General features: G+C 41.8%; 1 protein-coding gene across 3 annotated transcripts; it reads left to right on the top strand.

Moving 5' to 3' along the window:
* Window positions 1-572: 572 nt before the first annotated feature.
* On the top strand, window positions 573-12,549 carry SERPINB13 (serpin family B member 13). Of its 3 annotated transcripts, XM_058691872.1 has the most exons (9): window positions 2,032-2,308; window positions 2,470-2,651; window positions 3,153-3,236; window positions 5,932-5,934; window positions 7,450-7,578; window positions 7,994-8,111; window positions 9,516-9,658; window positions 9,868-10,023; window positions 11,855-12,549. In XM_058691872.1, exons 1-9 carry the CDS (start codon window positions 2,227-2,229, stop codon window positions 12,266-12,268), a joined length of 1,311 nt encoding a protein of 436 aa, XP_058547855.1. In that variant the 5' UTR covers window positions 2,032-2,226; the 3' UTR covers window positions 12,269-12,549. The 3 variants fall into 3 exon arrangements, with proteins under 3 accessions (XP_058547854.1, XP_058547855.1, XP_058547853.1); XM_058691871.1 differs by lacking the exons at window positions 2,032-2,308; window positions 5,932-5,934 and adding an exon at window positions 573-1,013 and having other exon boundaries at window positions 3,153-3,209; XM_058691870.1 differs by lacking the exon at window positions 5,932-5,934 and having other exon boundaries at window positions 3,153-3,209.
* The last annotated feature ends 880 nt before the right edge of the window (window positions 12,550-13,429 follow it).

Genomic DNA, 13,429 nt, shown 5'->3' with positions numbered 1-13,429 from the left:
AAATGAGGGATTTCATACTTAAAGAGAGAATGCTTGAGAACAAGAGTGGTGAAGTGCATGCGTGTGTGCATGTGTGTGTTTAGCTACCTGCCCAAACTTTTCTCACCACTTTTTGTTTTTTTATCTTGTAAGGTAGTTTTCTTTCATTTTCTTCTTTTCATTCAGCATCCTAAAATAAGGAGCAACTGCTAAGTTAACTTTATTGCAGAGACTGGGCTTGCTAGGACACAGCCCCATACTTCCATGGTAAGTAAAGCACGTATTAATTCAGATCTTTGTCAGGCTATAAACCAGTGGTTTCCAACCTTGGCTGCACATCATAATCACCTGGGGTGATAAAAATTCTGATGTCTGGTTCCCACCCCAGCAAATGCTGACTTTGTTGTCTGGGGGTAAGGCTTGGGCATAGTTTTTGTTTGTTTGTTTCCCAGGAGATTTTAGTGTGTATCCAAGGTGGAGAACCAGTCATCTAAACAATTCTTTCCAAAGGATCCTGAAGATCACTGGGGATGAAAGCCCGCCCTCTGATGGTTTTTCCACCTGAGTCATAATCTATTTAACTTGGCCATTCTCATGCTACTCTTTGGTCTTGGGTTGAGCTCCTGCTTTTAATCTTATTTTGCTGTCTGGCTGATTTTGATCTTCTTATGCTTGGGCCTCCAAAATCCTTTGCAAGGAATTAGAATTTAAACTCTATTCCTCTATGTCTTAAGGTGCACCCTTTGTGAACTACAGTTCACAAAACAGTTGCTGAGATCAAGTGCACAGCTTCATGGCCATGAGTGGAAGAAATAGGAAATGTAATCCTCAGCTTGTCATAAACCGTGTATGCTAATTTTATTAGAGAAATTATCATTGAGAAACCAAAATTGTTTTACTTGAAATGCAAAGATAATGACTAGGGAGAGGCAGGGAGAGACAGAGAGAGAGCTATAAATTAAAGATCTCAACAACTCCTGCTACATATGCTTCCTGGTTCCTTTCCTAGCCACCTCTGTCTCTCCAAAATCCAGGTAAGTCCTTTCTTTAGCTTCAGCTTAAGACTTCAGTGTTTTGGGAACACTGATGTTTGTTGATTTGAAAGAATTACTTTTATTGTGCATAATTTTCCTTGGGCTGGTTTTATTTAATTCAGTGCCTACATAGTCATGACAATGTATCATCTTGTTTGACTGTAAGTTAATTGATTTTATTTCTTTTTAAAAAAGTTTTTTAGTGTTTTATTTATTTTTGAGAGAAAGAGAAAGAGAGAGAGACAGAGACAGAGAGAGAGAGAGAGAGAGAGGAAGCACAAGTGGGGGAGGGGCAGAAAAAGAGGGAGATACAGAATCTGAAGCAGGTTCCAGGCTCTGAGCTATCAGCACAGAGCCTGATGTGGGCTCGAACTCACAAACTGTGAGATCATGAACTGAGCCGAAGTCAGACTCTCAACTGCCTGAACCACCTAGGCACCCTGGTTGATTTGATTTCTGAGTTAACTCATAAGGAATCCTTGAAAGGAAACTTGGGGTTGAAATGGAAGTTTTAACAGCAGATGTGGAATGCCTTCACAGGGATGGGCCCTTGATTCAAAAACCCCTCAAAGTATTTTGGCTTTCAAAAAATTTTCTTCCACACTAATCTCATTCTTGTTTTAGGATTTTTCTTAAAGCCTTCATTCACTAGTTGTAACATAGCTGGTGGTGAAGAAAGCATAAAATGTGTTGTAATTGCTTATTTTAGTAAATAGTAATTGCTCTTTAAAATTGTGTGTGTGTGTGTGTGAGATTACAAAAGTAATATGAACTCATGGCACAAGCCTGAAACAATACAGAAAAAGTAGAGGAAAGAAAACACTTTTATCTCTACTTAATAATCCATGGCAAAGAGATCTGTCATTGCCCTTTAGGGAAAATTCAGACAAGACTCCAGTTTTCATGCAGTTAGGGACTGGGGTTTAAGATAGTTAATCCATCCAGTCACTCTCTGCACTAGATTTCAATCAGTTGAGAAATACAAAGTACCTGAGAAGAGCCACTGTGGACTTTATTTTAAGGTTGGTTCGGAGACCTGAGATCAGGAATTCTCAGGCCCTTCACTGGCCTGGTCACGGGCCAGCAGCTGGGCCATCAGAAGGGAGCAGGAAAGGGCTGGGCCTGCCTGGGGGGAAGAAGCAGTGGGCAGGCAGACACGGGCAGACTCTGGCAGAGAACAAGAGAAAAGAAAACCATTTAGGTGTCAACCCTGATGCCTAGGGAAATGAGAACAGAAACACGGGATGATGCCAGATTGATTCGCATCTCCTGTCCAGAGAAGGCCAAGGAAAGGGGTGAGAAGCAGGCAGCATGACTTTTCCCTGGGAGGATGAAAATCTCTGTTTCCTGAATCAATGCACGGACAGGAAGAGAAGCAGGACGGGTTCCTGTGACAGAAAGCAATTCAAATAGGTGAAATGAACTTGTTTGGTTTTGACTGTTGTTGCTGTTCTAGATCTTGCTGGGATCTTCATGGATTCGCTTGCTGCAGCATACACAAGGTTTGGGTTTAATCTCTTCCAAAAGCTGAATAAGACAAAAGATGGCAACATCTTCTTTTCCCCCGTGGGCATTTCAGCTGCCATCGGCATGCTCGTCTTCGGGACCCAAGGAGCCACCGCGGCCCAGTTACGGAAGGTAAGGAAGCTGTCCAGGCAGGCTCGTCTCTGGGGGCAGCTCTCCGGCATTACCCTGAAATGGGGCAGGCAACAGAGAATGCACGTGAAGGCACAGGGCAATTGCAGGTCTATGAGGGAAGTCCTCCTCCCTCTCCAAATATCGCCAAGCCATCTGCTCCCTGGTGCTTGAAATTCCTTTGAGGGGGTGCTGAGTGAGTGGCCTTGTCCAAAGTCTTTAACCTCACTACTAAAGACACAGCCTGAAGAACAAAACCTACTGGAAGAAGTTGCGTAATCCCCACTAGCCTATAAAAGACGCATCAAAGATCAGTACATGAAAGGATTAACCAATGTAGGTGAGATCAATGGGCAATCCAGACCTGTGCATGATTTTGCAAGGAGAGAAATGCTACCTGTCTACCACTGAAGTTTCTTGAACAAACATTCAACACCCCCGGACTGATTCTATGTGAGGGTTTCTCTATTCTGACCACAACCATAATATTTTCTGTCCTTCCAGATGCTCTCTTCTGAAAAAGAGGCAGGGAACTCAAGAATCAAAGCCGAAGAAAAAAAGGTGAGGAGATATGTGTTACAGTCTTCAGTAAGTCTGCTATGTTGATATGGGCTCCCTGGGAAAATGTGTAGGAGGGGTAATAGTTTATGCTTGTTTTTAATCACTGCAGCCAAGTAGGGTTGCTGGTATTATATAGTAACAAACCCTTAATATTAAGAGGAGATTTTAACTTTATTTTTAAAAAATTTTTTAATGTTTATTTCCTTTTGAGAGAGAGAGAGGGAGAGAGAGAGAATGAGTGCAAGAGAAGGAGACACAGAATCCAAAGCAGGCTCCAGGCTCTGAGCTGTCAGCACAGAACCCAACACGGGGCTTGAATCCACGAACCGCGAGATCATGACCTGAGCCGAAGTCGAATGTTTAAACCGACTGAACCACCCAGGTGCCCCAAGAGGAGACTTTAACTTTAAAGCACCTTGACCACTCCGATGTAAATATGCATGGACTGAAAAGTCCCTATGGCAGAGTGAATGGGTTTAGGAGTTAAACAGATTTGAGTTCAAAGCCTGAGCCAGTCACTTAACCAGCCATGCTACTTTGGGTAAGCTATTCATTTTCTTTGAGCCTCTATGAAGTACCCAGTGGAGGTCTGGAACATACTGCTGACTTACCCAGTAATAATGGCAGTAGTAGGCGATACTATCACTACATTCTATTTTCTTTTTTTTTTTTAAAATTTTTTTTTTTTTCTCAACTTTTTTTTTTTTTATTTATTTATTTTTGGGACAGAGAGACAGAGCATGAACGGGGGAGGGGCAGAGAGAGAGAGAGACACAGAATCGGAAACAGGCTCCAGGCTCCGAGCCATCAGCCCAGAGCCTGACGCGGGGCTCGAACTCACGGACCGCGAGATCGTGACCTGGCTGAAGTCGGACGCTTAACCGACTGCGCCACCCAGGCGCCCCAACATTCTATTTTCATTTTAAGCTCCCTTGCTGATATTTTACATTAACGATGTATTAGCACAGGACCAATGACTTCTTAGGGTCACTTCTGGCTCTAGGGTTGTAGTATTGCTCCTCAAAGGACAATCTGCTCGAACATGGGACAGTCCAGAGGTCAGGGCTGGCATCTGGGGATGGTTAGAGCTCTCGGGGTGGGGGAAGGCACATCTACCCTGACAGTAGTCATGGCTCGGCACCAGATGCTCATAAAATCATGGCTCCAATCACCTAGCAATCCGAGCTGTTCATTTCACAGTCCCACATAGCCAGGTTGTCTGGTTGGCTCTGGGGCATATGTGGAGAGTCCGGCTTCCTTACAAAGTTTGTGTAACAGAACTGGGTCAGATAGCTGCTCCACTGTCCACTTGACCACGGAGCACAGTTGTTTTCAGAGCACTCTCCCTCCCAAGCATGGTAGCCTAGACAGAATCTTTGCAGGAATTAGAAAAAGGAATGCCCCCTTGGGGGGTGACGGTTGAATTTCAGCTTTGTGCAGGGCACAACCTGTACAACTCTGCATAGCAACTCTGTCCACCCCTCAGGACTTTTCTGGGACCCACAGAAGCATGAAGGAGAATAGAATTACTGACCGAAAGGACATTAGGACTGAGGCATGTCTTGGAGGCCACATGCTCTAATCTCCTCTTTCAATAGATGAGAAAGCAGAGGAGTACAGTGATTTGCTCAAAGACATGCCAGATGCACATTTCATTATCACATAAACTTAAGAGTATTCTGAACCTTGCTTTTAAAAATTGAAGATAAAATTTTAAGATATCATGTACAAAAGGTATTAGGAATTCATATACACTTCTGCAATTCTGAATAATGCAATTCTGAATACCTTTTAACTCTCCCTTCTAGTGTAAGAAATAAACTATTGAGGGGGCACCTGGGTGGCTCAGTCGGTTGGGCGGCTGACTTCGGCTTAGGTCATGATCTTGCAGTCTGTGAGTTTGAGCCCCGCGTCGGGCTCTATGCTGACAGCTTGGAGCCTGGAGCCTGCTCTGAATTCTGTGTCTCCCTCTCTTTCTGCCCCTTCCCCATTCACACTGTCTCTGTCTTTCAAAAATGAATGTTAAAAAATAATAATAATAAAAAGAAATAAACTATTGACAAATTAGCTAATGCCCCCAAGTACTTTCCTTGAACACATTCCCAGCCTTTCCTGAAAGAAGAAGTTCCACTATCCTGAACTTGGTGTTTGTTGTTTCTGTATTATTTCATTGCATGTATTTTTTTTTAAATTTTATTATTCTTTGAAACCTCATTATTTTGGGCTCAGGATTGTATTTATAAGATTCATTTATTTTAGGTGGATACTTGTAGCCATTGATGATTCATTTTCATGGCTGTTAACCCACTGATCCTGTTCATAGGTGATTTCTTTCTTCCTTGCTTCCTTTCTTCCTTCTTATTAAAAACAGATGACCCTTCTTATACAAGCCTTGTAGTTTCCCTGGATGAGAGTCTCTCTAGTCCTGAGCTTTCAAATATGGTAGCCACTGAATTGGCTATAGAGTATTTGAAATATACCTAGTCCAAACTGAAAGGTGCTGTAAGTGTCAAATATACATCACATTTCAAGATCTTAGTATGAGCAAATAATGTTGAAGGAAAACTGTTTTACTACTCACAACACAGAATTCTAACACCGAATGTGTGAGTTTCCTTGTATTAAACAATTTTGACACTAACTGCATGAAGTCAGTGCAGACCCCACACGTTAAAGAGCTCCATTCCACAAGACTTGCCCTACTTCAGATGCTAATTGCAAGGAAGTAGGTTCCCAGATTATTCACACTTCTGCCCAACTTGGCTACAAATCAGAGGACCCCATTACCCCCTACTCAAATTTGATAATTTTCTATAATGGCTCACAGAACTTAGGGAAACACTGGTTTCTTGCAAAGAATACAAATAGCCAGATGAAGAGGTATATAGGGTGAAGTCTCAGATTTTCCCAAGAGTTTGGGGTGCACCACCCTCCTAGAACATGGATGTGTTCACCAACCCAGAAGGTCTTTAAATGCTGTAGTTTAGGGATTTTTATGAAAGCTTTATCATAGAGGCACTTTCAGTGATTAGCTCTACCTCCAGCCCCTCTCCTTTCCCTGGAGGATGGGAGATGGGACTGAAAATTCCAAGCTTCTAATTATGGTTTGGTCTTTTCCAATGACCAAACCCCCCCATTGGAGGGGGCTTTTCCAATGACCAGCCCCCATCCTGAAGTTGTTAGAACAACAGATGCCCCTATCACCCAGGAAATTCCAAGGAATTTAGGAGTTCTGTGTCAGGAACTGGGATCAAAGAGAAAATATCAAAAGAAAAGATGCTTCCTAGCACCCAGGAATTTGTAGTCAGCAAATTACAAGGTTTAGGAGCTCTGTGTTAGACACCGGAGAAACAGACCAAGTATACATTTTTTTATCATGTCACAGATAAAAAACATCTTGTTAATTTTTATATATTATTTTTGTTGAAATAATATATACTTGTATATTTATATATATATATATAATTATGTATTATAGTTATGTCAAAATGATGTTCTAGATATATTTGGTTTGATAAAATATAATACTACATTTGATTTTATCTGCTTTTTACTTTTAAGAATGTAGTCACTAGAAAATTTAAGATTATATATGTGGCTGGGCGCCTGGGTGGTTCAGTTGGTAAAGCATCTGACTCAAGAAATGATCCTGAGGTTGTGGGATCAAGCCCCACATCAGGCCCCATGCTGAGTGTGGAGCCTACTTAAGATTCCCTCTCTCTCCTCTGCCCCTCTCCCCCACTCACGCTCTCTCCCTCTCTAAAATAATAAAAACTTTAAAAAAAAGATTATATATGTGGCTCACATTTGTGGCTTGCATTATATTTCTATGGGGCAACACTGGTCTATAGTACGTATCTGGAAGGTAGGGTGTATGTATGTTCAACTTTATTAAATATCACCAAACTGTTTGCCAAGGGGATCATACCAATATCTGTACCACTTGGCAGTGTATATTGGCCCATTTCATACAGTTGTACAGAGAGAGTGGGACCTGAAACCCCACTGGCCTTGAAGTCACCAGTCATTGATATTCAGGGATAGTTGACCCTTGAACAACATGGGGTTGAATGGCACAGGTCCACTTAGATGCAGATCTTTTTTTTGATAAATACAGTACTGTAAATGTATTTTCTCTTCCTTATGACTTTCTTAATAACATTGTCTTTTATTGAGCTTACTTTATTATAAAAATACAGCGTATCATATATATAACATGTATATTGTTTTGATTTTGAAGATTGAGAAGACAGAAGAGATACATCACCAATTCCAAGAGTTTTTGAGTGAGATAGGCAAATCCACTAATGGTTATGAACTAAGAATAGCCAACAGGCTCTTTGGAGAAAAGACATACCTCTTCCTTCAAGTAAGTTTAGCTGTATCCACCACATCTGTGAGTGGTATTCATGAATGGCCGATGGCCCATTTAGGACTGTGGGTCCTGGAGGCATACTGCCTGAGCTGACTGTCTGGCTCAGTCCACATCACTGGGTGTCCCCCTGCCTGTTCTCCAGACATTCAGGCCCTCTGGGAGCTTCTTTTTAATTCTGGCAGTCTAAATCTGCTTTTTGCCTTAACCCTATCGTACCTGCCAAAAACGTGCCTGGAAGTACTCAGAAGTGATTTTCCCAGGTCCTAAGACACCCTGATAACAATGTCAGCCATCTTTAATGTACAGACACACTTTTTAGAGATGTTGGAAATGGATAAACTGAATTTCCGTTTTTCAAAATAAATTGAATTTTCAACCTCCTTCTATTCTTTCCCTGTTCCTCCTAAAGAAATACTTAGATTATGTGGAAAAATATTACCACGCTTCTCTGGAACCTGTTGACTTTGTAAATGCAGCAGACGAAAGTCGAAAGAAGATTAATTCCTGGGTCGAAAGCCAAACAAAGGGTACAGTATGGATGGGTCATTCATCATAAAATGCTTCTTGAGCACCTGCTCTGAGCTGGACACTCATAGGGTGCCAGGGTGCACAAGCCTTTGGGGGGGTTCAGACTTGAGATAAGTTTGTTAGGGTTAGAAGGGCAGGGCTAGGCATGAGGAGTGGGAGAAGACACTACAGAGAGTGCAATAGTCTCAGCAAATGGGAGAGAGCCAAGGGGGCCCCAGGGAGGGACCAAAGGAAGCCAGCTCCATAACGAAGAATGATTTGAACATGGCTGTGCCTCACAGTATCTTCGGGACTCCTGAAACTGGACCCGTGTCTGTGTTGCGTTCACATCTTTTCCTTTATATGAGAGCCTTTCTTTCTTAGTCTGGGTCTGTAAGAGGAAATGTCATAGAGTGTCTCCTTTCTCTTGTCAAGTGAGAGACATTTAGCTCTCCTCCCACCAAGATCTTTATGGCCTCCAGCTGGGGCTTCCTGGCCTTCATCTCCACTAGAGCATCATGCTGGGACGGTAACAACTTTCAGCCCCATCCTCAGCACAGAACTTGACAAAGCCTCACTTCATGCTCTCTCCTTATCCCCTAGTATGAGCCAAACACACAAGAAATACCAGAGAGGACTATTTAATATGGAAATACACTTGGGGGTGGGGGGCAATAGCTGATACTTTAGTGTTAGAATTTCAGAATACATTTTTTAAAATTCCAGTTATCAGGAAGACATTATTATTTCACAATACAATTTTTCCATCTTTATACTTAGACCAAAAAAGAAAATAAAATTTGAAGAGCAGGAAAAAAGGAGGGTCTATCAAAGGGTTGACTGATGGCAATATTCTTCAGAATTTAGTGTGGGAGGGGCTAAACCCAGAGACAAAAACATCAGTTTCTTTTCCAATAATATAATAAATCCCTAAGTTTTGGGTGGTAACTATATCAAATGGGTAAAAATAAGAGCTTACACTTACTGCGTGCTTCTTATGAGCTGGAGAGCGCTCCAAGTGCTCTACACATATTAAGTCATCTACTCCTCATAACCACTCCATGAGGCAGGTTTTATTCCTGTTTTGCAGATGTGGAAACTGAGGCACAGCGAGCTTAAATAACTTGCCCAAGATTCCTCAACTGGTAAGAGGCAAAACTGGATGCTAACAGAGGCAGTCCGGTCCCAGAACCTGAACGCTTAACCATCGTACTTCAATTTATCCAATGGGACACATGGGCTGTGGGCAAAGCGAGGGCCTCCCTACAACCCTGCCAGCAAACCCGTTGTCGGCAAGGCCCTCAGGTGCTGGCCCGGCTGAGTTTTTAGTGACGAGTCAAGTCCACCTTCATCATATCTGCCTTGCCTAGCACTTGTGATTTTGAAGATGGGCCAACTTTGTTGTTGTTGTTGTTCATTTGCAGAAAAAATCAAGGACCTGTTTCCAGATGGTTCTCTAGACAGCTTCACCAAGCTGGCGTTGGTGAACACAGTTTATTTTAAAGGGCAATGGGACAGGGAGTTTAAGAAAGAAAATACCAAAGAGGAAGAGTTTTGGCTGAATAAGGTATGGACCCTAATTTATTTATGTGATGTGTTGACACGTGGAATGTACAACCTAAAGCCCTACTTGAGCAAACGAACGTGGTAGACAGCAAATACTGACTGGAGGCCCTGATCTTTAGCACTATTTTTGGGGGAGCCAATCACTTTGGTGGGCGAACCTGGCTGTCTTCCGCCTCCTCTGACACTGCACGCTCTATTGCTTTGTTGCAGAGTGCGAGCAAATGTGTGCCAATGATGACACAGACCCATACCTACAGCTTCACTTTCCTGGAGGACTTACAAGCCAAGATTCTGGGAATTCCATATAGAAACAATGACCTAAGCCTGTGTGTGTTGCTGCCCAATGACACAGATGGCCTGGAGAAGGTAACACCTTGCATCTCCCCAGTCTTGCTTTCATCTCCTGAGGCTTTGTGTCCCAAAGCTTGTTTCTGGGTAAGCTTGGAAACAGGACTACTGATCTGGAGCTGGTGTCGAGCAGACACTGTTCCTTACTCTGTGCAGCAGCTACAGACGGATGTCTAAAAAGGGGCATTAAGCAGTATCGGGTTTCCTGAAAACAACCAATACCGAAATAGTTGGGGATGAGCGAACACGAACATTTAAGGTCATATGGGAGTTCCAAAGATCAGCGACTATTCTGAGAAATGGTTGATCTCTATGCACCTTTTCCCCAGAAAAGAACGGCATTTGCACATACAGCAAATTTTTGCATCCTGTTCAGTAGGCTATTAGACTTCCTGAATTTCTTTCTTGGAACTTTAATTTCTTTTTATTTGTTTTAAAAAAATTTTAAGTGTCTTGATTTATTTTGAGAGAGAGGGCACAAGCGGGGGAGGAACAGAGAGAGAGGGAGAGAGAGAATCCCAAGAATCCCAACAGGCTCTGCTGTTAGCACAGAGCCCGATGTGGGGCTCTCAGACTCATGAACAGTGAGATCATGACCTGAACCAAAACAGAGTCGATCGCTTAACTGACTGAGCCACCCAGACACCCCTAATTTCTTTTTAAAGATTTTATTTTATTTTATTTTATTTTTGGAGCAGTTTTGGTTCACAGCAAAATTAAGAGGAAGGTACAGAGATTTCCCATTTCCTCCCTGCCCCCACATACACAGTCTCCTCCATAATCAACATCACTTACCAGAGTGGTAATTTTTTTAATCCAAAGATGAACCTCCACTGACACATAATAATCGCTCCAAATCCATAAGATCTTTAATCTTGAACCCTTTGATTTAGTCCCCCTTGATTTAAACCTAGTCTAAGATAGCTCCAAAAAGAGGTCCAGTACATGGAAAGAACTTGATAAATGATGGATGCTATATTATTATGATACTAGATGCTGTTCTCTGGCTGTGAAACATCTCTAGTTGCTTTGCATGTTGGAAAAGTTTGGGATAGCAGAATGGCAATATGTATGAAAGCTTTAAGAGTATTCATACTCTGACTCCAAAATTCCAGTTCAGAAGAAACAAAATTGCCTTTCTGAGTCAAATCAATAATTTCTGCATTAAATATACTAAGATACCTAGTTCAAAATTCATCATCACCATCATCATCATCATCATCATCATCATCATCGCTATTTTCAGATCCACAGTATCTATCAGCATCTATCATGCTGCATACTTACTAGATGATCGTAAAATGAGTGGATGAATGTTTGGCAAAATTTATCAGCTCAATGGAAGTATTATCTATCATTCTGAAGATATTTAGGAGAGATACAGACCTCTGAAAAAGTTTACATTAAAACAAGTAACATGGACATTCACTGTAATTGCAACTATATAAATAAATATATCATGTTAAGTAAATATATATATTATGTAAGGTATATTATTACGTATTTATTACAGATAATTCATATAAATATATGACTTACTCTATATAAATTATACATTATGTATGCATAAAAGAGTACAGGGGAATAGTAAAAAATGAAATAATATGTGGATTGATAGAATAAGAAATACCTTATTTCTCATCCTTAAAAATTCATTTACTACTACTGAGTTTTCACATACATAAAGATGAATAAAGAAGTATAAGACAAGTGCCTGCTATAAAGACAACGGTCTAGTGGAATAACATTTCTTTTGTGCATTATTAAAATTAATCACTTCTAACAGCTTCAAATCAGTGTTACAGTGTTCTAACTTTGTGTCGATAATCATACCACTTTTCCTGCATAGATTATAGATCAAATAACTCCAGAAAATTTAGTAGAGTGGACTAACCCGGGGCATATGGAAGAAAGGAACGTGACCTTGCACTTACCGCGGTTTGAAGTGGAAGATGGGTACGATCTGGAGGCCCTGGAGGCTGTCTTGGCAGCCATGGGGCTGGCAGACGCTTTCAGCGAGTACAGAACGGACTCTCCGGGGCTGTCCTCACACTCCGGGCTGCAGGTGAAGAAGTTCCTGCACAGGGCCTTTGTGGCGGTCACCGAGGAAGGGACTGAGGCCGCAGCAGGCACCGGTGTGGGCTTTGCTCTCACACTGGCGCCGGGTTATGAACATTTTCATTGCAATCACCCTTTCCTGTTCTTCGTCAGGCACAATGAGTCCAACAGCATCCTCTTCTTCGGTAGATTCTCTTCTCCTTAGGACAGTCATGGCCTTGGCGGAAAACCAGTGTTAGAGTATCAGTTAAGACTACGGACATAGCCCGTTCTTTAAGAAAAATTGTCTTACTTGCCTGCATTCCAATCTTACCATCAAAATCAATGACCCGGTGACTGTAACAGGGTGCGTGTGCTTATAATTCTCCTTAAAGCTGAAACGTCCTTTTGTTTGTGCTCGGTAAAAACCAAGTTAAATCGAGGCTCGGTAATAATCTGTTGATTTCTTCTGGAAGTAAATCAACCTCTTGTGGTTTTGTGTACTAATGGCGAGAAACAGACTCTTCAGAAAAGACACAGACTAGTGATTCTTGGGAGTCCCTCTAGTTCCAATAGTTTGATGTAATACACAAATAAAACAGTAATTAAAAAAAATTTTTTTAACATTTATTTATTTTTGAGACAGAGAGACAGAGCATGAATGGGGGAGGTTTTTTTTTTTTTAACGTTTGTTTTTTTAAAATTTTATTTATTTATTTATTTTTTAATTTATTTTTGGGACAGAGAGAGACATAGCATGAATGGGGGAGGGGCAGAGAGAGAGGGAGACACAGAATCGGAAACAGGCTCCAGGCTCCGAGCCATCAGCCCAGAGCCTGACGCGGGGCTCGAACTCACGGACCGCGAGATCGTGACCTGGCTGAAGTCGGACGCTTAACCGACTGCGCCACCCAGGCGCCCCTAACGTTTGTTTATTTTTGAGAGAGAGAGAATGAATGGGGTAGGGTCAGAGAGGGAGGGAGACACAGAATCTGAAACAGACTCCAGGCTCCGAGCTGTTAGCACAGAGCCCCAAGCGGGGCTGGAACTCATGGACTGCGAGATCATGACCTGAGCCAGTCGGAAGCTCAACTGAGCCACTCAGGCGCGCCTAAATAAAACAGTAATTTACTCGATTCATGTGTTACTTTTTTCTTTCTCGGCAAGTGCAGCAAAGTGCATAGAAGAAAGAGGATTTAGAAGCATGTCAGCAAAACATAAATTCAGGCTTAAAGCCAGGAAAAAATAAAACAATGTATCAGACAAAGGATTCCCATATTTTCATCTTCTCTTCAAACGGAGCATATTATCTGTTGTCAGTTGTGTAAGCCTTTTGATATTGTGAAATAAAGGCGATTTTGAGAAGATAAATATTGTAGCCTATCAA

Source organism: Neofelis nebulosa, chromosome 11, assembly GCF_028018385.1.
Source record: "Neofelis nebulosa isolate mNeoNeb1 chromosome 11, mNeoNeb1.pri, whole genome shotgun sequence".
NCBI classification, from domain to species: Eukaryota; Metazoa; Chordata; class Mammalia; order Carnivora; family Felidae; genus Neofelis; species Neofelis nebulosa.
This window is presented reverse-complemented; position numbering and strand designations above follow the sequence as displayed.